A 27,733-nucleotide genomic window follows, 5' to 3' on the forward strand; every position below is an offset into this window, starting at 1 on the left:
AATTAAATACTTAAAAAGGTGCAAATACACATATATCAAGAATTATCTACAACTAGGTAAAGAAAGTGTAAGTATAAAGTGATTAGAACTGCACATACAGTACTTATAAGTTAATTATAAGAAACAGTGTTAAGTCACTGGCACAGTATATTGCACATAGCATAATTTCCTGTTAATATGAAATTATATGTTGCAGTTTAAAGATGTAAAGTTGCACAACAGAGTGGCACGCCTTAAACATGGATTTGAATTTTGAGATTTTAGGAGCTCAATAGACAGACATCTGGAGAGGCAGTTTCAAAAAGTTGGTAATGCAATGCTGAATGAGTGTTTGCCAAGAACAGCGTAAAGAGGATTAGGGACTTTGAAGAGGACTATGCTATCACGGAGTTTATACTGGGTAAGCAGTGTGGCATATGACTTCAAAGCTTTGTTCTGCTTTCTTTTGAAGGTTTTTGCCTATGATAATATATATATATATACAGTATGCCGAATTTTGATCCAGACTACATGCTATGGGACAGATGGATGAAGGATCGAATGCTATCAGTGGCATTTGAGCAAACTATGCATGCATTTACTGCAATCACTGAATCTGGAGTCAGTGGTAGCTAGGGCCTATCCCAGCAGGTGTGGGCACACTGCTGAAACCAAAACTGGGCAGGATGCCTATTCATTGCATTACCCATTTTCACATGCAGACTGGGCTATCTTGCTGTCACCAGTCAACCCAACCTGCACAGCTTTGGAATTTGGAAGGAAGCTGAAGACCCAGGAGAAAACTGACAGTTAACGAGAAAGGTTCAGCAAACTCCCAGGACCCTGAGGCAGCAGTGCCACTCAGGATCAGCTCAACTAATTTTGACAAGCTTATCTAGACCAATAGGATTACAGTATTAGACAAATTTTAAATACATGTTTAAAGATGTATTTACTTTTTTATCACTTTTTAGTAAAGATGGAAAATTAGAAAAAATCAGTATAGTGAATAAGTGCACACATTAGCTTAGGGAAACTACAGTATATTACCACAAGGCATGGGCATCTAATAACAGAGTAATCAAAACAAAAATCACAGTTGACCAAGTTCCTGTAGCAAATAAAACTCAGTGTGATCTGCTTACACCACCCCACCCACCCTACTTCCACACGTGCTAATGTATGATGTGACACTTTGTAGAGTCAATAGTCACCATGAGCTACATTATGGAATGGCAGACCAAGCTTAGGATTTAGCCAATGTCTATAATAATACAAATGCAAATGTAGACACCCAACATGAAGTTTATATTATTCATTGACATTGTGCTTTTAATATTTGGAGCACAGTCAGATTGAGTGGCTTTTTCAAGGACACACCGTTAATCTTAAACCAAAAAAATGGGCTTAGAGTGCAGGGATTTAGCCACTACATCAATTCTGCCTGGCTAATTTATCAAATGGAAAAAAGCAAAAAATTGTTCCCAAGGAAAATGTTTAAAGGAACCAAGAGTGTGAAATATGTGATTGGGTTACAACTATTGTATATGACTCACATAATGTACATATCAGGGGCACTCAGCTCTGGTCCTGGAGGCCCACAGTGGCCGCAGATTTTCATTCCAACCAATTTCATAAATACAAGCCAGGACTAGCAGAAAATGAAACTTGTATTTAACTACAGTATATGGCTTGTTGGTGCTTTTTTCATCCAAGACAAATCTTTACAACATTTTTTGTGAACAATATCCATATGTTTTAAGGTCAGTAACAGATTTGTACCTCTTAAGACTTTCCCTTTTGTCTCATTTATTTCAAAACATTTTACTAGCACAAATGCTTCATGATGCATATACACAGGTTTAAATGGAAGCATATTAGCTAGAGAGCTGGTGGTTCTTCTGTCATTTGCATCTCAATATTAAATGATGGCTGGTTAAGAAAACAGGCATCATTTAAATCCTTAATGCAGCTGTTTAAAATTAAAACCGAGAAGGCTTCTGAATTGTAACAATGAGTTAACTAAAACCAAGCCCTAAAAAACATATTGCTTCATATTTTTCTCACCTCCCACCTACCTCTATGCCAGAAAAAATATTAAATCAGTCTTAAGGACTCAGACAGCATCTCTGAAATACATAAAAACATTTTACAGTCCCTCCCTTTCAAAGATCCAAGAGTACAGTGAAAGAGTAGCAATGCAGAGAATTCACTCAAGCTCCATATGTGCAAAGCATACAATTATTCAACTCAAAATTATATATCAAGCACATCTGTCTCATTTAAAATTGTCCAAAATGTTTCCAGGGCGAGATCCAACCTACGAACATTGCAATCAAGTTCTAGCCTCAATGGGCCACATGTTTTGGGCCTGCGCTAAATTAACATCATTTAGGACCAAAATCTTTAAATGCCTTTAAGACGGTGTTAAGTCACAATCCCTCCTAACCTATTAACAGCTGTGTTTGGTGTTCTTCCAGATGGGCTTGAAGTGGAGAAGGACAAACAAACTGTAATTGCCTTCACTACACTATTGGCACGTAGACTTATCTTCCTCAACTAGAAGAATCCTAACTCAGCTCTTTCAAGTCAATGGGGAACTGATATTCTTGAAACTGCAAAAAATCAAATTCTCACTTAGAGGATCTGTGCAGAAATTTTTCAAAACCTGGCAGGATCTAATCAATAACATCTTAGATTAAACTCTTAAAGCACTGAAGAAGCAGATTATCTCCTCATTTCTTTTTCTACTCCATTTATCTTTATACTGTACACTTAATAAACTCATCGATTTACTTATTTTTACTAGCTTTAAGATTCACTGTGTTGGCCATGCTGTCTTTCTCAGAGGTGTGGTTTGATTTTTTTTCAATCCTATTTTTGTAAAAATTGATCTATTTGTACGGAATGATTAAAATAAAATAAAAAAATATATATTGCTTCAAATCTGGTCAAAGCAAAAAATATGCAGCCACCGTGGACCTCTAGGACTTAGGATGAGTACCCCCGGGATGTAGAATAAAGTACATCAGAATAAAATTATGTAAAGTATTGTATGGGAAGCTGCTAGCACCATTAATGGAAACCAAAAAAAGGGTAGGAATAAATATTACTGAAGGTGTTGTTTGGAATTATAAAATAAGTTAGAAAATGTACACATGGTCTAACTCTTGCATTTGGAGACATAGTTAACTGCTTTAAGAGTTGGGTCATTTCATATTTTTGTTTAGTTACTTCATCAGAGTCGGTTATCATATGTTTAAGTATTTTTATAACATTGAGCCATATTCAAAAACATAAGTGAGAACAGAATATAATTATATGTATTAGTAGAGTACATAAAACACTTTTTCAATACAATTTTACAAAATCAGGTAATTAAAAACCAAGCTCAAATAAGCATGTGGTGGCTAAAGCAGCTTTCATACACTAGATTCAAGAATGATTCAGACCCCCTTCACTTTTTACACATTTTATTACTGCATGTTGCGGCCTTATGCTAAAATCATTTAAATTATTTTTTTTTCTCATATCAACTCACAAAGCAGAAAAAGGATTTTAGAAAGTTTTTCAAATTTATTAAAAAGAAAAAAAAAACAAACAAACAAAAAAATATATATTGACATAAATATTCAGACTCTTTACTCAGTACTTAGTTGAGGCACCTTTGGCAGCGAATATGACCAAGAGTCTCCTTGGGTCTGACATGACTTTACACACCTTGATTTGGGGATTGCCTGAAATTCCTCTCTTCAGAGTCTCTCAAGCTCTGTCAGGTTGAAAGGAGACAGTCAGTGGACATCTGTTTTCTGGTCTCCCCAGAGATATTTGACTCTGGCAAGACAACTCAAGAACATGCCCAGAGTTGTATCTGAGCCACTTCTATGTTGTCTTTTCTTTAGGATTGTTGTCATGTGGGAAGGTGAATCTTCAGCCCAGTCTGTGGTTTCAGAGTGGTCTGGATCAGGCTTTCATTAAAAATATCTCTGTACTTTGCTCTGTTCAATGTTGCCTATATGCTGTCTACTCTCGCAGTCCCTGCTGTTAAGAAGAAAACTCCAGAGCATGATGCTGCCACCACCATGCTACATTGCTGGAATGGTATTACAAAGGTGATGGTACAAACCTGTCTCTCAGCTCTGTAAGCAATTCCTTCAACCTCATGGCTTGATGTTTTGTCTGATAAACTTTGTCAACTGTAGGACCTTCTATATGTGCTTTTCCTAACCACGTCCAAACAGCTGAACTGACCACAGGTACACTCCAAAAAAGATGGAGAAACATCTGAAAAATGATGAATAGAATAAGATGCACCTGATCCAGACCTCAAGTGTTAAAGCAAAGGGTCTGAATACTTATGAATACTGTACCTACATCAATGTGATATTTCCATTTTTTATTTTTAATATATTTGGAAAAAAAATTAAATTCCTGATTTCTTTTGTCGTTCTGGAGTATTGAATATTGCTTTTAAATGAATTTAAAAGGCCAAAATGTAACAAAAGGTGAGAAAAGGACTGAATACTTTTTGTATCCACTGTAGATGTTAGATTTCAGTTCAAGTGGTGGAAAACTTGCATTGATTTATTAGTGGTTGGTTGTGTAAGGGTTATGGGTAATTGTAGAATATATATTTTAAAAATCACATTTTTGAAAGAAGTACTCAATGGAGAATTAAAATTAATGTTAACAATTGCACATTTCTAAAGCTCCTAGCTACGTGTGTGTCTCTGCTGTGTCTTCAATAACTTGTATTGGGGATTTGTTTTGCTATCAGGAACGACTATCAGATGGGTAAACATGAACAACAAAAACCACTTTAAAGGTAAATTTGAAAGAGTTGCATAGAAACCTCCTTTGTTTTAAGATAAGACAAGTTTGAAAATTCACCAATGTTTTTTCAATGAGAAATTTGTACAGTACAATGTGCTCTGTTTGAGACACCTCAGGAAAAATTCAACTTTCTTGACAACATTCTTTGAAAAAACAAATGTACCAAATTTTAACAAAATCAGTCCACTAGAAGCCAAGTTGTTTCATGTAAGGAGGCAGACATGGTGACAACATTCAGTGCTTTTTGCGTTTTCTGTGAATGCAGCTAATAAAGATCATGAGGACCTTGTACAAGAAAGAATAAGTTTGGTTTCCAAAACAAGAAAATCTGAGATAAGAAAGAATTCCAAGAATGCTGTTTCAAGTTGTTAACTCTTAGATTATTTATGTCTAAATGTACACAGAAAAAAAAACAAAGCAAAAGAGTAAAAAAAAATCTAAAATTTTAAAGTGGTATTTTTTGGTTACAATGTGAGAATTAAAACTAGTACAGAAAATCACCATGGTTTAATGATGTGTATGTGAAATATTAAGGCTAGTATCATTCCCCAGGAAGAGTACCAGCTTAGCCAAGATGGTGGTGACACCAAGTGCCACTGCAGGAACCCAAGAGGAAATAAAGAATGAGGGGGGCTTACTAACAGCCAGACACAGCACCTGCCACACTCTTACAGCATGTCATACAACTTCCCAGAGCATGCAAATCATTTTAACTGGGGTGACAAGAATTGGTGTGGTGGGTATATTAAAGCTGGACACCCTGTTTTGCTGTAACTAAACAGGCTAGGTAAATGAATGTGTGGTTGAACATTTTCACGGTATAGACAGCTGAACCACCAGCTTTAATGAGAGTATTCCTGAGTTGAAATGGGACTGAAGCATAAATGTCCTTAATCCCAATTAAGTGTTCCTACTTGTCCAACTGGTGCACACCAGTCTAACGAAGTAACATTTGATTCATCTCAAATGGCAGTGTAAGTAAATCAGACACACAAGTTTGTCAATCTAAGGTGTAAGGGACAGTGCACTAACATTTGAATTGAGTCAACTTACTACACTAATATCTTAAAATTACACACTGCTGATTGATGCACCTTACTTTTTTGCAAATCCACATTCTGGGCTATTTTTATAGTGGTACCTCCTACTTTGTCCTCACACACCTGCCACAGTGGTCTAACATTAAAACCAGTGAGTTCTCTTGCCGACATTGCTCAAGCATCCCACCCATAGATGGATCGTGGCTCACAATGAGCAAATTAGCCAAACCACATGTTAAGCTCGTAAACACTGGGCTGTGTGCTAATAGCTCATGTGTCAAAGGCTCGCCAAAGTATAAAGTCTTTCACTAACCACACTTAATTCGGGCTCCTTATTTGTATGCACAGAGCCAACAACATCACTAGGACTGCTGACTGTGAAATGTGGTTCAGGTTCCAGTGTAACATCTGCTTCTGTGATGTGGTTGCATTTGATCCCATCACAGCATAATGCTGCTGTTCCCTGTCACATTTCAGCCAGGGTGTGTCACCTGGCTTATGTATATTTTCCATTTCTGTGTCTTATTTGTTTATCTTAAAGTGTTATTTTGCAGGTGTTAATTGTATTAATGTATTGTCATTGTTCTCTTTATTATTTACTGTCAATGTATTTATTATGTGTTCTTCTGTGTTCTCTGTTCTTTGTGGGTGGAAACCAAAAAAGTGGGACCACCATGTTGTCACTCCTGATGGATCTCCATAATCTAGTACAGGGGTCCTCAATCACGGTCCTGGAGAGCCGCAGTGGCTGCAGGTTTTTGCTCCAACCCAGTTGCTTAATAAAAAGCACTTATTGCTAAAGTAACACTTCTGCTTCACTTTAGTGATTTTGAGCCCTTATTGCTTAATTTGGTCTTAAACAGCTATTTTAATTGCTCCTTATTATCAATAACATGCAAATGACAAGAGAGAGCAGCATTTCTCCATTTAGCTTATTTACATTTACACCTGTGTGTATTTATCTGCACTATTGGGTTTAATTAAATACTTGGAAGAAAAATGAAGAGAAAAAAAGTGAAGGACTGAGAATTACTCGTCCATTTTAGCCTTCAAATCATTTGCATGATAGAAAGGGAAAGAAAATCTAGGATATGAGAATGACCTGACATAGCAGAGTTAATTTAATTTCATAGCTTGTTAGTGCTTTATTGGCAAGAATTGCTTTCTAATTAAGCAACCAGGTCAGAACAAAAACCTGCAGCCACTGCGGTTCTCCAGGACTGGGATTGAGGACCCCTGATCTAGTACATTGAGGCTGTGGAGCAGATCCTTTAGTGGTTCGATGATTGTTGTTGAAATTTTTTGTTAATTCTGGTTTCTGGATTTCTTGCTTCTGTTTTTGGGTTTACTGTTTACTGGATGGGCAGCACGGTGGCATAGTGGGTAATGCTGCTGCCTCACAGTTAGGAGACCTGGGTTCGCTTCCCGGGTCCTCTCTGCTTGGAGTTTGCATGTTCTCCCCGTGTCTGCGTGGGTTTCCTCCGGGTACTCCGGTTTCCTCCCACAGTCCAAAGACATGCAGGTTAGGTGCATTGGCGATTCTACATTGTGCTTGGTGTGTGGGTGTGTGTACGCACTGCAGTGGGCTGGCGCCCTGCCTGGGGTTTGTTTCCTGCCTTGTTCCCTGGGATTGGCTCCAGCAAACCCCCATGACCCTGTAGTTAGGATATATCGGGATGGATGTTTACTGGATTGCTAATTGGACTTGTTTGCATTGGGTTGTCTTGTTAGGCTAATTCTTTTTGCCCTTACTTTGGATTTTTGCCATTTTATGTTTTTTTTATTCTAATTCAAAAAAATCTTAATTTATTAAGATTCTTCATTAGTCTTATCCTTCCAAGTTAGATGTTTTCATGGTTCTTCCTTAAAGAGCATTTTTGATATTTCTTGTGTATCTTGGAAAAGTTACGTTTCTTCTTTATTTTTTAACTTTTCAAGCCTGTGTAGGCTGAGGCCTGTCTATAGGGTTTTGAGGTCAGGCTGCCTGAGGTGAGGCCTATTCTAGGCTTTTATGTATCAGCTTGTGTTTATGTGTAATTTATATTTTGTTGTGTCTTTGTTAAATTGCAATTATTATTGTCCATGTATTTTTGTGATTACTGTTGGTTTTGTTTATTATTTTGTGATTATGTACTATCGCTTTAAATGTGTGTTCGTTCCTTGTGTTATGTGAGTGGAACGTCAAGAGGCAGGTCCACCTTGATGTCACACTTGAAGGACTGATCTCCACCTTTATATTGTGATGGATCTGACAGTGTCTTTGTTACTTATAGGAGTCATTATTGTATCAATTTCATTTGAGTTTTCTAGCTTTGTGGATTTCATGATTTGGTTTTGAGTGTTGGATTACAGGTTGGACGTGGATTGCTTCTTTAGGCAAATACTTTTGAAGCCAGAGTTTGATGGTAATCATCTCTCTTGAAGAACATTTTTTTTATATTTTTGTCCAGATATCCTTTTCTGGGCCTGTTATCTGGGCAGGTCAGGGATTGTCTTGGCTTGATTTATTAAGTCTTTTTTCCATGTCTGTGACTCCATCTCACAACACAGGCAGACTAGGGAAGACCTGGCCTGGTTTATGGATCTTTTCTAACCCTCACAGCCTTTTACCATTTTTGAGAGCACTGAATCATAACAGTCCAAAACAACATCCAGTAAACGCAAACAGGGCCAGGTGTATTCCATTTAAAAGTCGGATTTGTAAGGAGGCAATATTCATAAATATCAAACATAATCACAAGATAGTGGTATACTTACCCAGAATTAGAATTTACTAGGGTGCTGATTTTTCTTTTTGCAGTTTTCATGATCTGGTTTAATATTTTTACTCTGCACCATTTCAGTCTATGCAGGACGATTTTTCCATTCACCTTCTTCAAACACACTGGCAACAGCTGGAGTGGTGTGGACTTTAAACTGGTTCAGTTCCTGTTTGTGACCCTAAAGCCAATGTCATATCATGCAATGATGTTGCCAATTGCAGTTGCTAATCTCATTGCTTGACCATATCAATTTACATGGCTAAAAATCAATGGGCACATCAGATGCAGCGACTGTGTCACAACTTTCCAGCACAGTCTTGCTCCTCTCCTGTTTGTCTGACAGCCAATAACGTGTTGCCTGACAGAGCCTGTGCTGCACAAAGGACTAACAGGTACGTCGAGTTCAGCAGCTGTCTTTGTACTTTTCTTTTTGTTCTTTTTCCATTCTGTTGTGGTTCATGAAATATGAGACATTAGATAAATTAGCTTCTCTTCTGTTTGTGAGGTCCAAAACACCCTCATTCCTTATTCCTCGGCACTGCATTATATGTATTGTACTTACGGCTGAGCAGTCAATGGTCGTCAGCTCTTATGCATACAGAGTTCACCCCTAGGACTAAATCTCAGTGATTCAGGAAGTAGTTGGAGTGATTCACTGGGTATGTCAAACTCTGCAGCAAGCCTATACATTAGCATGTAGCTGACTGCCTCTGACTGGTGAAGATTATGCAATTGAAGGTTACAAATGAATACCACTAGAAAATCAATTTAATGTGGCATGGCCTTTAGTTCCTCATTTAACAAGGCTGTGGTTTAGGTGTAAAAATAATCTTTAAACAGTTGTATCACGGCTTGACCATGAAGATTGATGTGGATAGAGGTATTTAGCCAAGTGTAAAATAATAGCACTGTTAATAAGTTCTTTCATTTTCTATTTTGTCAAATATACAGTGTTTGTTTCTCTACTTAGTACAAAAAGTGAATGTTGCACAAAACAAATGCAATCTAGACAACTAAAGTGAGATTTTAACAAAAGACTGCAGAGAAATAAAGCTGTACACACAGACCTGTCAACTGCATGACAACATATGAGGTACACATAATTTGAAATAATGGCCTTCCTGCAGCTTCGTAGGCCAGTACAGATTCCATTAAGCTAACCAAACCAAAATGTTTCACAAATGTTTCAAAGAAACCCTAACATCAACAAAGGAAATGGAGGTTATTAATGTCAAAGCAGTACTGGGAGCATTATGAATCCCCCACCATAAACCAATTGCTCAGTGGTGATAGGCCAGTGTCAAAATCTTCATCAAGGCTATACTAATCTCAAAGTGTTCATCCTATATTTCAGTTTTTAGGCCCTCCAAATGTTCACTTTTGTTTTACAACCCAACATGCACTGCATCAGTCCAAGTAATGACTTCCTAGCAAAAACAAGTGGGAAATATAATGTTCCAGAGTGAAAAGGATAGTCACAAATCATTATTGATAGTTTATAGCTGTTTAACTATCTTTGTATAAAATTATTTGTGAATTATGAGTAGCCACATCCTAGTCTGGTCTGGCAACTGTACGCAGACCACATAGTTATATGGCATGTGGTTAAAATGACCCAGATCATCACTGGAGCCATGGCGTCATCTATACAGGACATTTATGACAAGAAAGACCTGAAGAAAGCACTTTCCATCATGTCAGAGCCCACACACCATAGCAACAAAGTGTTTGCATCCCTGCCACTCAACAAGCACGTTAAAGTCAAGAGAATGGCAACCAGACTGATTCTAGGAGAGCAAGGAAAGATTAATGAGGAAACTGCAAGAGTTGACATTTTTCCACATAAGAGAAATGAGGTTTTGTACATGGCATGAAAGAAATGTTTGAGATTATAAAGGGTGTAAGTAGGCTGATGGAACTCAATACTTGCCTTTACCATTTAAAAACAATTCCTCGCATCAGTGGCATTGTTGCTCTCATTCAGTTGCTGCTGGATTCTTCCTATGTGGAGTTTTCACACCCTCTTTGTTTAAAATCGACCTTCCTCCAGGGACTTTGAATTCTTCTAACAGTCCCAAGACATGCATTCACTTTGATTGCTGACTTTCAACTGGCCGTCTGAGTGATTGTTCCTGGATTAGTGTGGCTTACAACTATTTGAGCCTGTCTCCCCCCTTATGCCGATTGCTGCCAGGATAAACTCCAGCTTCCGGTGTCCTTGTAATGGATAAAAATGTCCAGAAAATGGATGGACTGATGAAAGTCAAACATTTTTTCATTGCACAGATAATCGTAAATATGTGGGTGTGGTTAAAAGTAGCAACATAAGCACTTTCAAATAATGACTTGATGTTATTTTGGAGTCACTCAGTAAAGGGGACTAGCCAAGCTATGTTGGGCTGAAGCAATTGTTCACTTCAAAAACCTTTATTATGGGCACAGCCGAGCTAAACAATGACACAGAAATTAATGATCATTTACAGAGGAAGCAGCACAAAGTCAGGATAAAATGAAGGGGTGAATTGAGGTAACAGAGGTCTTTATTTAAGGCTGCTACTGTGTGACCGAGCTGTCTGCGATGCCGAAGTGAGTCGGCCCAGCTGCGTCTTCAGAGCCTTCTCTGTTCACGCTACTTATATAGAGTCTGCTTTGCCATCATTTCAGTCAAGATGATTAAAACCATTTATAAAAGCCTTGATAAGCAATTGAAAACACTATCTGAGCTTGAGAACTTTTACTTGCACTTGTAGTACAACAGATCTAGCATAAATCAGTCCCAAATCTTTAATATTGTGTGGGTATTTAAGTTAACCTCATGCAGCATATGTTAAGAAAAAAAATCTAATAACAGTTTGAATTTTTTGAATGATGTGATAGGTGTCTGAATAAAAGGTATACTTCTACAGTTAAAGGATAATTTTGGTATTATTGAAGTCAAAGTTATTTCTTCACAGTCATGACATATATTAATTTTTCACATGAAAATGCATTTTAAACTGAGGCATTTTTTTACCAGTTTAAAAACATAACTAGCACAAGGGTATTGGGTTTACAATGTAAAAACAATCATATTGAATACATCCACTTTGAAGCAGCAAAGATTTTGATTTAAAAAACTAGGGGTCTTTGCCCCCTGCTCACTTCGCTCACCCACCACCCCTGAGCCACTTTGCATCTCTGCCGCAAACTCTGGTGGTCTGCGGGCTGGACGCACACTAAGGAAATGCGGTCTGATCAGCTGCTGGCTTGCTGCTGCTGCTGCCGAGCTGCGTGTTCTACTTGTCGCTCTGCGCGTCGATCATTTAAAAGCCTGTACAGCAGCTGTCCTTTTGTCTCACTGCCTTATCTTGCGGGACGTTAAAGTGTCTCCGAGAAAATCATGTATCGTCTCCTTCCAGGATTTTTTTTTTTATAATAGAGAGATGTGCCTTTCATGTTTCTGAGGCATACTTGTGGCATCAAAAGTAAACTGGAAATAATACATTTAATCTCAGAATCCTGGTACTATTTTCTCAAGGTAAGGATACATTTCTTGCCCACTTGTCTGTTCTCCGTGGGCATTGTGAGTGAAATTATTCCATCCCTTCTGCTTATAAACCTACTTTTGCTTCTGCAGTTCTGTTTCTTCAGTGGTTATGTTCTGTAATAGCTTATACCAGCAGCCAAATCATATGATTTTTTTTCCTAAATGGCACCTACATTTTTAATTTTTATTTACAGAATTTCTAGATGCAGCCAAGGAGTGAAGGGTCTCCAGTTTGGTGGCCTCAAGATTGCATCTCTGCTCCTTGCAGATGATGTGATCCTGTTGGCTTTATCAGACTTTTATTGGACTTTGACCTTAGACACGCATGATTTGAAGAGTTGAATGTGTAGCGACTGGGATGAGGATCAGCACCTCCAGTTTCGAGGTCATGGTTCCCAGCTGGAAAAAGGAGGAGTACCCTGTCCGGGATGAGGTGCTGCCTCAAGCAGATAAATTGAATTATCTCGGGATCTTGTTTAAAAGTGAGGGAAGAACAGGAGATTGACAGGCGGAATGGAGCAGCATCTCCAGTCATGCAGGCGTTGAACTGTTAAGTCATGGCCAACAGGGAGCTGAGCCCTCGATCTGTGGTTACCCTGCCTTCCTGTCCTCACCTGTTGTCACAGGCAGTGGGTAGTGATCGAAAGCAGCAGACATTAAATGAGTTTCCTTCACATGGTGTCTGGGCACAGCCTTAGGGATAGGGTGAGAAGGCACATTCTTTTCACCTGCTACATTCTGTGTTATTTTACATAATAATAATACATTTTATTTATATTAGCATCTTTCCCATTCTTAAAGTGCTTCTCAGAAATCTAGAAAGAACAACAGGCCATATTTAATATTGGATACAAATAATATCAACATGAAACACTAAATAATGATAAATAGTAAATACAGGATGTACTAAGCATTACAACAGAAGTACTACAAGAAAACCCTGAACAGAGAACATAATGTGCGATACAAACAAAATTACCCTGAACACCTGAGTCAGAATGGCAGGGAAAGTTAAACGCCCTCGTGAATTAATAAGTTTTAAGTTACCGGTAGAGCAAGATTCACATTGAATGGCAGTGTTTTGTTGAACAGTGCACATAAAAGTTTAATTTTACTTTGTACACATAACAATAAATCTGAACTGAAATGATTACACTGCATTGTATTTTTAAATAAACATGCATGTACAATAAAAGAAACAAATCAGAAAATTAAAAAGGCAGAACTTGCAATAAAGAGCCACAAACTAATTATTGAATTTTATAGCACATGAAAAGTGAGGAAACATTAATAAAAGAACTGACGGTGTTTTTGAGTGAAAACAAACTGATGCTCACTAATAATAATCCGTAAATTCATGGAGACAATTTGTAGACTGCATGAACACCTAGCACTGTGAGTGTACTATGCTATATACTGTATACCCTGCCGTTCTTTCTTATATTCTGTAAGTGCCTTGAGCATGGGAAAGGCGCTATATAAATAAAATGTAAAAAAAACAAAAAAAAGAATAGTTCATCTAAGTCCTCTGCAAAAAACATCTGTCCTAAACCGAATGCATACCTACTGTATAACATCTGTTCAGTTCTTGTCACTTGATTCCATAGTATGCACACGCTCAATATTTCTCCTGCTAGACCACTGAAGCTTACTTGTGCATTATTTTCCATATTTACAAAATATTGAACTAACCTCCTATTTAGTGAATGTATACAGTATAAGCGATTGTAAGTGTGACTTTTTCTAGTTATTATTGTCTAATTGTTTACAGAGGACAAACAGCTGTTCACGTCTGGGATTGAACATTCAATAATGTCAATAATGGTGACAACTTTCCGAGGTGGAACTGCACCCCTGACCCAGAAAGAAATCTACGGACGAAGAAAAGCACAGAAGTGGCTGAATTTTACGAACAAGTTTGGCTTCTTAAAATAAATGGGATATGCTGTTGTAATATGTCTGCAATCTCAAAGACGTGAATTAATACTCAATAACGTTTTGGCAGGAAGAGTAGACATATTCAGTACGTTTTAATGTTTTTTTACATTGGGACCCAGGTACCTTTTGAGTACATTAGATAACACAATATCAGGCTAGTTAGGTTTTTAAATTTGTAAAGTTTGCTTTGCTTTAGAACACAATTTTATGTTTCAAATTAATGTATTGCCTAACTTTGACTTGAAAAATACCGAACTTACCCCTTAATGGCAACTAGCAAGACTGGCCACGTAATTGTGAAGTCCAACGCTTTGCGCACATTTTAAGACCTTATAGCTAAATTTAGGCCTTCTCCTTGAAGTCCTTCATAGCACTAACAGGTTGAAGAGCTCTTTTTAATCTCTATTACTGTTTTGACTGAATACTTATACACATTTCCTATTTCTAGTAGCCACACTTGACATTTATAATGATTGCTTTATTCAGTATTTTATCTTTTGTGCAGTTGTGAACCTCTTAAACCATGAGATGGCTGAGGGCTGCAGGTATCCATGCAGTAATAAGACTAGTGACAGTTTTTAGGACTAATATGAAGTCCTTTATTGACTGCTGCATGGAAATGGCAAAAAAGTTTATATTCAGATAGGAAATTGCCAAGAAGGATGAGAAACTTATGCCAACTGTCACTAAGACATCATTCTATTATCCAGCCCGCTATATCTTAACTACAGGGTCACGGGGGTCTGCTGGAGCCAATCCCAGCCAACACGGGGTGCAAGGCAGGAAACAAACCCTGGGCTGGGTGCCAGCCCACCACAGGGCACACACACTAGTGACAATTTAGGATCGGCAATGCACCTAACCTGCATGTCTTTGGACTGTGGGAGGAAACCCACGCAGACACGGAGAGAACATGCAGACTCCATGCGTGGAGGACCCTGGAAGCGAACCTGTGTCTTCTAACTGCGAGGCAGCAGCGCCCTTCAGTAAGACATGTGCCATGAAATTAATCAAAAAAAGAGAGAAGGTGGCAATGTAGTTGCTGGAGTTTGTTTGTTTGTGAAGAGAAACAGCTGATGGAGACTCTAAAAAAGAAAAAAATAGGAATTTTGGACAGCAGCAATGAAAAAATGAAATGTGTTCAAGGAAACAGGAAAGAACAGCCAAGGAAGGATTCTACCATCAGTACAAACAGTGGTGTGGTGGTCTGGACAAACCTCTGTCCTGTCATACACACCACAATGGCAAAATATTTAATAAGCAAAAATGTCTCCTTGAAGAACTAAATAAAAAATTTAAAATGCTCCAACTTCCATAAATCTACACTCATTGGCCACTTTATTAGGTACACCTGTTCAACTGCTTGTCAACATAAATATACAATTTACAATACAATTTATTTTTGTATAGCCCAAAATCACACAAGAAGTGCCGCAATGGGCTTTAACAGGCCCTGCCTCTTGACGGCCCCCCAGCCTTGACTCCCTAAGAAGACAAGGAAAAACTCCCCAAAAAAAACCCTTGCAGGGGAAAAACCTTGGGAAAGGCAATTCAAAGAGAGACCCCTTTCCAGGTAGGTTGGGCGTGCAGTGGGTGTCAAAAAGAAGGGGGCCAATACAATACAATACACAGAACAGAACAAATCCTCAAAACAGTATAAAAATAAAACTTTTACAATTACGGAGCAGAATGTAACAGTAGATGATATAACATAATATGATTTGGTTTTGTTGAAATATCTAATCAGCCAATCACATGGCAGTAACCTAATGCATTTAGGCATACTGTATAGACATTGTTCAGACAACCTTCTGAAGTTCACACCGAGCATCAAAACAGAGAAGAAAGGTGATTTAAGTGACTTGGAACATGGCATGGTTGTTGGTGCTAGACGGGCTGGTCTGAGTATTTCAGATACTGCTGATCATCTGGGATTTTCATAGACAAACATCGGAAACAGGGAAAATATCCAATAAGTGGCAGTTGTCGAGGCAAAAATGCCCTGTTGATGCCAGAGGTCAGAGGAGACTGGCCAGACTGGTTATAAACTGATAGAAAGGTAACAGTAATGAAAATAACCACTCCTTACAAATGAGGTATGCAGAAGAGCATCTCTGGACACACACGTCAAACCTTGAAATAGATGAGCTACAGCAGCAGGAGACCACACTGAGTGCCAGTCCTATCAGTTAAGAACAGACAACTGAGGCAACAATTCGCACTGGTTCATCAAAATTGGACAATAGAAGATATTAAACATGTTGCCTGGTCTGACGAGTCTTGATTTCTGTTGCAGCATTCAGAAGGTAGGGTCAGAATTTAGCATCAACAACATGAAAGTCTGGATACATCCTACCTTGAGTATCAACAGTTCAGGCTGGTGGTCGTGGTGTAATGGTGTGGGGGGATATTTTCTTAGAACACTTTGGGCCCCTTAGTACCAACTGAGCATTGTTTAAATGCCACAGCCTACTTGAGTATTGTTGCTGACCATGTCCCTCCCTTTATGACCACTTTGTACCCATCTTCTGATGGCTGCTTGCAGCAGGATAACGTGCCATGTCACAAAGCTCACATCATCTCAAAGTGGTTTCACGAACACTACAATGAGTTTACTGCACTCAAATGGTCTCCACGATCACCAGATCTCAATCCAATATAGTACCATTGGGATGTGGTGGAACAGGAGATTTGCACCATGGATGTGCAGCCAACAAATCTGCAGCAACTGTGTGATGCTATCATGTCAATATGAATTAAAATCCTTGAGAGATGTTTCCAGCACCTTGCTGAACTTGTGCCACAAAGAATTATTGTAGTTCTGATTGCAAAAGGAGGTCCAAGGAGGTACTAGGAAGATGTACCTAATAAAGTGGCCGGTGAGTGTATTTTCTAAACCTGCTTATCCAGAGCAGGTCGCAGGGAACCTGAAGCCTAACTCGGCAAGCACTGAGGCAAGGCAGGAACCATCCCTGGACAAGGCGTCAGCCCATCACATACAGACACACACACACAATTGGGACCGACTTAGCATCACCAACCCACCACCTTCAGAACAGTTAACCCAATCCCAGAACACCCTAAATGTTACACCATGCATACATTTTGTAACTTGTTTAAAATTAAAGGTTTTATTTTGCCACAAATGCAATAAGCAGACAAACAACCTAAAAAGAAAGTTTTCTGTTATTTCAATATTGTTCACCATTTTAGGATTTAAATGTGTTATTGTAAGATTTAGGTTATATTCTAACTTTATATTATGAATAATTTATGATATTTGACTTGGTACATGATATAACTATGTAGCAATATGATTGTGACTTTTTGTAGTTTCTCTGCACCACGCTTTCCCATAGCAGTCGAAATGTCAAACTCTGCTTCTGCCTAAAATATCTGCTTCTCTGTTGAACAGGCCCTGCCCTGCCTCAGGTATTCAGTTTTAGAGGTAAGGATGTAGAGGCAGCTAGTTAAACGCTAGAAATGATGGGGTAATTTAGAATTTTATGGAACATTTACTATTAAAAGCTTGTGTGACATGTAAAAGAATACTATTAAGCATTTCTCTAAAGTTTCCTTGTAGAGTAATATTCATTTGTCAGGGTTGTCTTAACGTATGGGCACAATGGGCACTGGCCAGAGGCCCCAGGAGCCCAAGATGTTTCTAATGCCTATGTACAGTATGTTTCAAAAACAGAGCCCCAGTGCACTACTTTATCCAAGGTGCCTAATATGCTGGTAAGACAGCCCTGCGATTCATTCATTTTCCAAACCAGTGCCTTGTGGCGGTGTGTTGGTTAGTGATGCTACCTCACAACTATTGAAGCTTGGCTGTAAATCCTACTATAGTTTTCAGTGTGTCAGGCAGCACATCTCAAGAGAAACTAAACTGGTCACAAACATCACCGCCATCATTTAAAAAAAGCACAGTAGCTCCTCAAGGAAGTGTAGTATGTAGAAATAAACACTGCTGAGCTTCTTTTGCAGCACCACTGAGAGCGTACTGACAGGAATGATCACCGTCTGGTATGGAAACATCAAAGCCCAGGAAAATGGATCACTAAAAAGAGTGGTGAAGCAAGCACAGCACATTACTGGTTCTATTCTTCCCACAATGTAGGCCAAATAAACCACACAGTGCTGAAAGAAGACTCATGCAATTTTGTGCGAGACCCTATTCATCTTGGGCGCAGTCTGATTTCCAAACTGAGTTCAGGCCATTTGTACTCTAGTATTAAAGTTAGCACCCCCTTGCTTCAAGAAAAACGTCTACCCTCTGCAGTCTGTCTAATCAATAACGTGGGCCACAGACGAAATAAGTAAACTGCACTTTAAGGACACAAAAAGCACCCATCAGTGTACTACCATGTCCTGTATTTGTACTACTTTGTACTTGTTTTGTATATGGGTGGCGTGTACTGTTTTGTGCAATTGACTGAAAAGATCAAGCAAGATCTCCTACAATATGTGCAAAAGGCAAATAAAGAATGTGAAATCTTGAATCTTTCTCAGTTTATACATTTTCCTTACCCATCCCAGGAATGTGCAGGTTATGTTAAATGAAACCTCTGCATTGGCCTTGTGATGGACTGCTGCATCACCTTGGCTCGGTTCCTCCCAAATCTCAAAGATCTGAGTGTCCAGTAAATCGGGGAGTCTAAGCTGGCCCGGTGTGTGTGCATGAATGTGCAGAGCAGTGGACCGGCCTGCCACACAGAGCTGGGCCTAATGCCGATGGCTTGGGCTTTGGGCCCCAACTACCCTGAAATGATAGCTGGTCTTTCCAAAATCTCGAATATAAGTTCTGGGGTATTTTTGTTTTGAAAAGAAACAATTAAAATGGCAGCAATAATTAGTAAATATTTTATTTTTTTGTCCAAAGTAAACAGACTTATCTATCACATGGTCAGGAAAAAAAAATACAAGGCCAGCCTTTTGTGTGCACCTGCAACAGCTCCAACCTACATTCTGCTCACTAGCAGTGCACTGTTATTGATTTTGCAGATACTTTTATCTAAGGCAGCTTACTAGAAATTCAACACACTGTAATATGCTTATATTTGAGGAATTACAGTATCAAGAAAGTACAATATTAACCAGCAATGGAGAACACTATTTTATACTAAAGTACTGGAGGCAAGCTAGCAGTACTAAAAAAGTATACTTAATTAACCGGGTGGGGACAGCATAACTGAGCATCACCACAGGAAATAAAGTCAAGCAGAAGACCCAAGATGCTTCATGAAGAGGTAAGTATATTGGGAGTAACAATGAGGGATAAAAGGAAACCACATTCTACAGCAGGGGTGCCCATACCCTCTAGGCATTTCAGGGGATGTATGACAAAGAGGAAGGCTGCATCGTGAGTCGCCAGAATTGAGTGAAGTGCATTTGTCTGACTTTATCGTGGGTGTCTTGCAGTGGGTCTATAATGAATTAAAGCTCCTGCACTGTGATTTGAAAAGAATCAAGCATTGCACACGCAACTTGCTCCTGCAAATGAGCCACAGAAATGCACATTCAATCATGAGTTCCTTTTCAATAAAGGCAAATGACTTTTTTTAAGAGTATGGAATTTGGGCCTTGCAATGTTCCACAGAGAAGGCCGAGGTCTAGTATTGATTTCTGGGCAAGCCCCGATTGTGAAACGTCACCGGTTTCAAGGTTTGATTGATGTTTTTGGCGGGGTTACTGAACTGGATGCAACATCTGCTGCTTAGAATCAGTCCATCTCTCGTGCCAGCAGTCCTATCAGTAGTGCAGCAATTTTAACCTTGTGGCGCATCTGTTTTTGAATTGCAGTGCTTGCTAAAAACAAAGCTTGTCAACTGCGCTTCACTGTTTAGAGGTGCGCCGCCATCTGTTGCTTCACTGGGATCTAGAAACCCCCAAACTCCTCGATCGCTGAACATGTGTCATATCCTTGCAGTTGCTGGCCAACCCCCAGATCGTCTCTAAGATTCACATGGGACACATTTACAAGATTATTGAGATTTGTGAAGGTAAATTGCTCAATTTATATTTAAATTGTATGCACTAATTTAAAAGCCTATTTTTTTCAAGTTCCATATGTGGTTCAAAAATTAGAAATTTTACTTTTTTATCTTTGCCCTGCGGTGGTCTGGCACCCTGCCCAGGATTTGTTCCTGCCTTGCACCCTGTGCTGCCTGGGATTGGCTCCAGCAGACCCCCGTGACCCTGTGTTAGGATATAGCGGGTTGGATAATGACTGACTTTTTCATCTTGAAATGTAATATTATTTTGGTAGGGGGTGCAAACATAAATTAAATATTTTCTATGGGTACAGAGCATAGAAAAATTTGAGAACCAACCAGAAAGGACTAAGAAACAGTGAAAGGAGGCTTGGAAAAGAGATTTCTTGGAAGGAGGTATGGAGATACAAGAAACCAGAAGAACAGGCACATTCAAAAGTGCCATTTAAGTCATTCACTCCGATCACACATGAAAAGGAAAAGAACCATTTCACAATGGAAGGCAGTGTTTGCTGTTTGACGCTCTTCTTCACAAGCACTTGCGAATCTGACCTGCCAGCTCAGAAATTGGACTTAAAACCATCAAGTCACAGCTTACTGTGAATCTTTAATATATCAAGTGTTCTTTACTTTACATATTGAGCATCTCACAGAGTTCTGCAAAGCACGATTACAATACCATCTAATTAAATGACGATGTTACATTAAACAAATGCCAGTATGCACAGGAAAGGAGGGGCACTGCATACATTTAAAGGGCAATGCAGCAGGTGGTAATGTTGGTGGATTCCTCACTGGTGTGTCTTCTGTGTATAAAGGGAGTGTTTTCATCCTGTTCACGTGGTCTCCCCGCTGCCTGATTTTTACATAAACGTTATAGGCAGGACAGGTTGATGGATCTTTAATCACAGATTATCTGTTCATTCTCGACCTCCAACTCACCCAAGAAAGTCCCTTAACTGCCCATACTCTGGTAAAATAACTAAATAAGTGAACATCTGTAATGTATCCCAATCTTGAAAGTTGCCCTGGGGAAAGACATCTGTCAAATAATCAAATAAACAAAAGTATTAATAAAATTGCTTGTAACTTCCCATAAATGTTTCTGGGAATGACTCCAGTACTGTGAAACCCTGTACTGGTTCTGCAGGATCAAATATGAATGCATGGAAGATTAAAACAACACAAGAACCTGAAAAACTCTAGGTACACCTTTAAATATTACACAGTGAGAACTGCTTGCATTGAAATCAAAAATAGACACCAAGGGGTCTTAAGTGTAAGCACTTCAGAAAGTGGACTGTAGTACTAGGGTGTTGTAATATGTTAGCCATAATGGATGAAGTGAGAAGTTAAGCAAAATGACACCTTTGATTAGCTAATTAAAAAGATTACAATATGCAAGCTTTCGAGGCAACTCGGGCCCTTCTTCAGGCAAGATGTAATACAGAAACTGTATCTAAGATGTCTTACTTAAAGGTTTTCCAATGCTATATCTGTCCTGGTGTCTATATAAGCACAGGGAATTCCAGTTTCTGTATCTTGCCTGAAGAAGGGACCTGAGTTGCCTTGAAAGCTTGCATATTGTAATCTTTCTAGTTAGCCAATAAAAGGCGTCATTTTGCTTAACTTCTCACTGCAGAAAGTGGACCAAACAACAATCAAAATGTATTGATCAAGGGATGTAGTACTGCACATACGTAATAGTAACCAAGACCTCCATGAAATGCTAAGATGTCCCCCTCCTTTTTGCAACAACACCACCTACATTCAACACATTTCAAAGAAAAGCTGAGGAAGGCCTTGGGATGAAACACCAGCAAGGCCATCTACTGGGTAAACAGATACACCACTCAGCAGCGGCTGCTCAAAAGCGCTGTCAGCTTTCTTCAGATTCACTCTCACTTTCACTCTCACTCTCGCCGGACACATATTCTGAAAATGGTGTGCAGGCATAGCAGAAACAGTCCATATCCTGCCAGCACATTGGACAGTACACTGTGAAGCACTCCTTCGAAGGGCACACAAAGCTTTCTTCTGTCTCTGGTTCAGAGCACACGAGGCAGCGCCGGCTTATCAGGCGCCGCAGTATTGGGCTCCTCATGTACAGTCTGCCAAGCCAAGTGCGCACCTGGTGGGAAAAGGAAGATTCGGGAGAAAGTTTAAAAAAAAATACTAAAAAGAGTACAAAGTGGAGTATTAAATCGAGGGAAACCAAAGTCTCTAACATTGCTGAATGTTAATACGGAAAGAAGATTGGAGACAAGAGTAAACTGTTGTAACCAGAAAGCATCAACTCTTATCAAAAACAGAATAGTGAAGAGAGTAACTAAAAAATAAATATAGAAAGAGGCAACAGGGCACAAGCTGTGTGGGCAAGTCATGCAAACAGAAAACTGTCCTAACACAGCAACATAGAAGAGCTAGAAAAGGCAGAAGTGTCAAACACAGCAGGAAGCAGCTAGATGTTTTAGGAGATAACGGGAACAATCATTGTCTAACAATCATCAGGGCCTCTGATGCTACGTTACATTTGAACTGAGAGGTTGGAAGTTTTAAGTTCCTAGTTGGTAATAGTATGGTGCTGAGGTGTCACCCATTGCATGGCTGCACTCGGGTTCTAATCTGGGATCCTGAGTTGGTTTTCATGTGTGTGCTCCAAACCTAACCTCTCTCTAGTTGGAATGTTCAGCTGGAATGCCCCCACAAGTCAGATTTCCTACTTGTAAACTCAGGACTGGTCTGTCAAGTCCAAGTTTGTCCAACTTTAGATTATGACGTAATCACTCACCTCAGAGTACTGCATCCTCCACCCATCCTTCTGCTGATACCAGCATAGGAGAGAGTTTCCCCCACCCATAATTACAGCAGCCCAGGTAAGCAGAGAGCTGAGGAGACTTCGTGCCAGCAAAGCAGTGGGTCCAGATGGAGTATTGCCACAACTGTTGAAGGCCTGTGCGTTGAAGCTGGGGAGTTCAACCTGAGCATGGAACAGGGGAGAGTCCCAAGGCTTTGGAAAACATCTTGTATCACCCCAGTCCCAAATGTATCACGTCCTGGTGAGCTGAATGACTTCAGGCCTGTCGCACTGACATCACATGTATGTGATGAAGACCATGGAGTGGCTGCTGCTTCACTACCTGAGGCCACAGGTCCACCACGCCCTCAACCCACTGCAGTTCGCATTCCAGGAGAAGGTGGGCATGGAGGATGCCATCATCTACATGCTACACCGATCCCTCTCCCACTTAGACAGAGGCAGTGGTACAGTAAGAATTATGTTTCTGGACTTCTCTAGCGCCTTCAACACTATCCAACCACTGCTATTTAGGCACAAGCTGACAGAGATGGGAGTAGATTCACACCTGTTGGCATAGATCATGGACTATCTTACAGACACACCTCAGTATGTGCGTCTCGGGAACTGCAGGTCTGACATTGTGGTCAGCAGTACAGGAACGCCGCAGGGGACTGTACTTTCTCCGGTCCTGTTCAGCCTATATACATCTGACTTCCAATACAACTCGGAGTCCTGCCACGTGCAAAAGTTCGCTGACGACACTGCTATTGTGGGCTGCATCAGGAGTGGGCAGGAGGAGGAGTATAGGAACCTAATCAAGGACTTTGTTAAATGGTGCAAAACCAAGGAGCTGGTGGTGGATTTTAGGAGGCTCAGGCCCCTCATGGACCCCATGATCATCAGAAGTGACTGTGTGCAGAGAGTGCAGACCTATAAATACCTGGGAGTGCAGCTGGATGATAAATTGGACTGTACTGCCAACACTGATGCTCTGTACAAGAGAGGACACAGCCGACTATACTTCCTTAGAAGGCTGGCATCCTTCAACATCTGCAATAAGATGTTGCAGATGTTCTATCAGATGGTTGTGGAGAGCACCCTCTTCTATGCGGTGGTGTGCTGGGGAGGCAGTATAAGGAAGAGGGACACCTCACGCCTGGACAAACTGGTGAGGAAGGCAGGCTCTATTGTAGGCATGGAGCTGGACAGTTTGACATCTGTGGCAGAGCGACGGGTGCTGAGCAGGCTCCTGTCAATCATGGAGAATCCACTGCATCCGCTGAACAGTATCATCTCCAGACAGAGGAGCAGCTTCAGTGACAGACTGCTGTCACTGTCCTGCTCCACTGACAGACTGAGGAGATCGTTCATCCCAAACACTATGCGACTCTTCAATTCCTCCCAGGGTAAACGTTAACACTACACAAGATTATAGACTGTTATACCTGCCTCACAATCTCCATCTTGAATTTTTTAACTTGCACTGCTTTTTTTAAATTGCTTTTTAATTAACATTGTTTTTATCAGTATACTGCCACTGGAGTATGTGAATTTCCCCTTGGGGATTAAAAAAGTAAGTAAGCAAGTACCTACCTACCTCACAAACTTTAGTATTACACTGTTTATTAGCACTTCTTTCTCTATTTTTGTCTCATTAAAACAGCTGAACACACAGTGCTGTACAACTTCTAACTGTGGACATGTTGCTACTGTGTTTGGATGTGCAAAATACTGTGTAATGCATTGTTATCAACTAGTATTTATTCCAAAAAAGCAAACACAACAAAGATTTTCATGGAGGAGTCAGAGTTGCTTTTCCGAACATTTTAATGGAATGCGGTCAACTCGGGTGTGATATCATTCTCAGCTCCAACATCCAGATTTTGTGGTGAATGGAATGTAACATGAGGTGAAGACTGTGGGTGGCTTTAAGTTCAGAGGTCTCCATACAGTCTGAAGTGAGTAACATGGCCACTGCAAAGGTACGAAGGCTTTGCACCCCAGTTACAGCTTTTTAGGCATTTATCTGCAATGGTCGCCAACATTAATATGTTTGTCAATTAATGGGAAGATCTCTAATCACTATTCCAAAGATAATGTCTGGCTACATGGAGGAAATCAAATTGTAATACTTTATATTGTCAGGCCTCTATGAGATTAACAACCCATACCTGGGGTCACCACAGAAAGCTCTTGAGAAGGGTTCAGATGCCGACCTTTGGAGTTCTGTGATTCAGAACCTCCACTGAACAGCCAATCGTCTGTTTGGTTTATGTCATGATTTACACAGCACAAACTCAGAAGGTGGTCTTCCTGCAGCACAACATGACACTTATGCTAATTTGCCATTATTCCTCCTGAGTAAGGTAAGTCTCCCAAAACACAAATTTTAATCATAGTGTAAAAGCATTTTATGACAACAATGTGTGAAGTATGCCTTGAAATGACTGGGCATGTTGCATAACGTGACTGATAAGTAATGTAAAGGCAACTACACATAATCGGATGTGTGGAATTTGATTGGCTCATCAATGGAACACAGCTATGGAGGTTTGCAGCTCGAATCTGTTGGGCTTTGAGAGACCTTCTAACCTCAGGAAATGAGACCTGTGAGTGAAACTGAGGACAAGTTTACAAACCTTTTCAGTTTTTAGTTCTATAAGTTTGGAGCTAGGAGTGAAGAATTAGCAAGGACTTGTCTGACAGGAGCTCAGTGTTTATTAAAAAGGAGGTAGAGGTACAATAGATGACTGCTGTGCCAACATTGCTGTGGGTAAGTGCATTAGGCATCACTTGAATAATAAAAGCACATTATTTGTGTATATGAAGGCTCAGAGGAACATTTGAGTTTATTATTTTCTGTGTTCCTACCCCTGTGGGTAGAGTGATGGCTCTGAGGTTAGGGATCTGTACTAGCAATCGGAAGGTTGGTGGTTCAAATCCTGTAAACACCAGAAGTGACAATGAGCAAGGATCTTAACCTGCAATTGCTTCGTCCTGGGTATAACGTTAACCTGCATCCAGCCCTGCAGGGAAAACTTGGGGGTTGATGGCAGCATTGGCACTCCAGCCTCTGTAAAAAACCTCACACTGTTCCAGTATGGTGCTGAGTTGTCACCAGTTGCACAGCCACACTCAGGTCTCAATCCTAGTGGTTCATCGTGTGGTGGGTGCATCAACTCGCTCAAATCAGCGCATGCTCCCAACCTCTCTCTCTACCACTTTGTCCTTTTTATTTAATAAAGTATTGCTCAGTGTATCTGGGCTACCTTTTGGGCTCTGGGAATCTGCTCCAAGGTACCCCCTACTGGTTAAAGCAGCTAAAACTCACATTAGCTTAGAGTGCCTGTTCTGTAACAAGCCTAAGAAAGTCTGTTACAAGCATTTAGGACACTGTATACAAATTAAATGCATTTTTATCATTGTGGAAAGCAAGATGTAAAAGTGTCCTCCCAAACCATTCACCCTGATCAAAGCTGTAGTGGCTCTTTGAAGACTGCCTTTGACCCTGCAATCAGAAGTTCCTCCTCCAGTTTAGCCAACCACTTTCCACATTTTATATCAACTGGTGTTTACACATTTAAGTAGTATTACACATTTTCTTTTCTTTTAAGTTTTCTGTTGATTTTGTTAGAGGAGCTTTGTTCGTGACAAATTCCAATGTATACAAGTTTCAAAAGCCCTACAAATGACAGTAGTGATAATAATAACAGACACTCCTACAATATTTGGACCACAGAGTGGTGTAGTGGTTAGTGATGCTGCCTCTAGTCCTGACTTGCCAAAGAAAGATAAGTGTCTTTGATTGGCTGGCTGTACTATATTGTTCCACTATCAATGACAATACACATGTTCATATGTATGACCGGCAAAAGCCCGCAGGGTTGCTGAAGACTGATTCTGCCTCACACCCGAAGCTGCCAAGATACGTTTTGTATTTCAAGATCTTGCATTAGAATAAACATTTTGAATTTGCGCTATGATATACTGTAACATTCCTGGAGTCTGACTAGGATTCTTCACCCCTGTTCTCACATGGGTTTTCTTTAAATAATTAAATTTCCTGTCACTCCCCAAAGACATCCAGATTAGGCTGATTTGAAACACTAAATTATTCTGTTGCTAGTGACTGTACCCAAAGGTGGCACTAAGCACAGGACTGTACATAAGAGAGGCCCCATCCTACCTGTTAATCTGTTTAGAATAAATGGACACAAAAAATAATCACAGATCTAACATTTATCTAACAGGCAGAGTAGTGGCTCTGAGGCTGGGGATCTGAACTGGAAATCGGAAGGATGCCGGTTCGAATCCTGTAAATGCCAAAAGGGACTCTGCTCTGTTGGGCCCTTGAGCAAGGTCCTTCACCTGCAATTGCTCTGTCCTGGGTATGACATTAACCTGCATCCATCCCTGCATGTAGGCTCTCCAACCTGCAGGGAAAAACTTGGGGGTTGGAGGCAGAACTGGCACTCCGGCCACCATAAAAAACCTCACACTGTTCCATTCCATCTGAACTAGTGTGGTGCTGAGCTGTCATCCGTCACAAAGCTGCACTCTGGTCCTAATTTGGATCCTGAGTTGGTTTGTCGTGTGGTGGGTGCGGCAATGCACTGTATCAGTGTGTGCTCCTAACCTCTCTAACATTTATAAGACAGGAGCATAATACAAAAGACAGCACTGCTCAGTTCCACCCATAAACTTAATAATAAGGGTAATATTGAGAGGTTATACCATAGAAAGGATGTCTAGATGACACACCACACAAATTTCACTCTATGAACAAATAAATAATCTAAAGGAAGCAACAACGAAGTAAATTAGATAAAGAGAAAAAAGTACTTATGAAAAATGAATGGGCT

At 40.0% G+C, this 27,733-nt stretch overlaps 1 protein-coding gene and 1 long non-coding RNA gene across 2 annotated transcripts in view; one reads left to right on the forward strand and one right to left on the reverse strand.

The window, feature by feature from the left end:
* LOC120525201 overlaps window positions 1–14,525 on the forward strand; it is a 139,350-nt gene extending 124,825 nt beyond the window's left edge. Inside the window, exon 4 of the long non-coding RNA XR_005632901.1 lies at window positions 13,912–14,525. This is a non-coding gene — a long non-coding RNA (uncharacterized LOC120525201). The remainder of the gene's footprint in view (window positions 1–13,911) is intronic.
* A 7,181-nt stretch (window positions 14,526–21,706) lies between these two features.
* The window catches only part of dcst1 (DC-STAMP domain containing 1), a 76,573-nt gene continuing 70,546 nt past the window's right edge, over window positions 21,707–27,733 (reverse strand). The window contains exon 16 of the mRNA XM_039749655.1: window positions 21,707–22,202. Coding sequence (XP_039605589.1) covers window positions 21,951–22,202 — 252 coding nt within the window. The 3' untranslated portion in view covers window positions 21,707–21,950. The remainder of the gene's footprint in view (window positions 22,203–27,733) is intronic.

This window comes from Polypterus senegalus, chromosome 3 (genome assembly GCF_016835505.1).
Source record: "Polypterus senegalus isolate Bchr_013 chromosome 3, ASM1683550v1, whole genome shotgun sequence".
NCBI lineage: Eukaryota > Metazoa > Chordata > Cladistia > Polypteriformes > Polypteridae > Polypterus > Polypterus senegalus.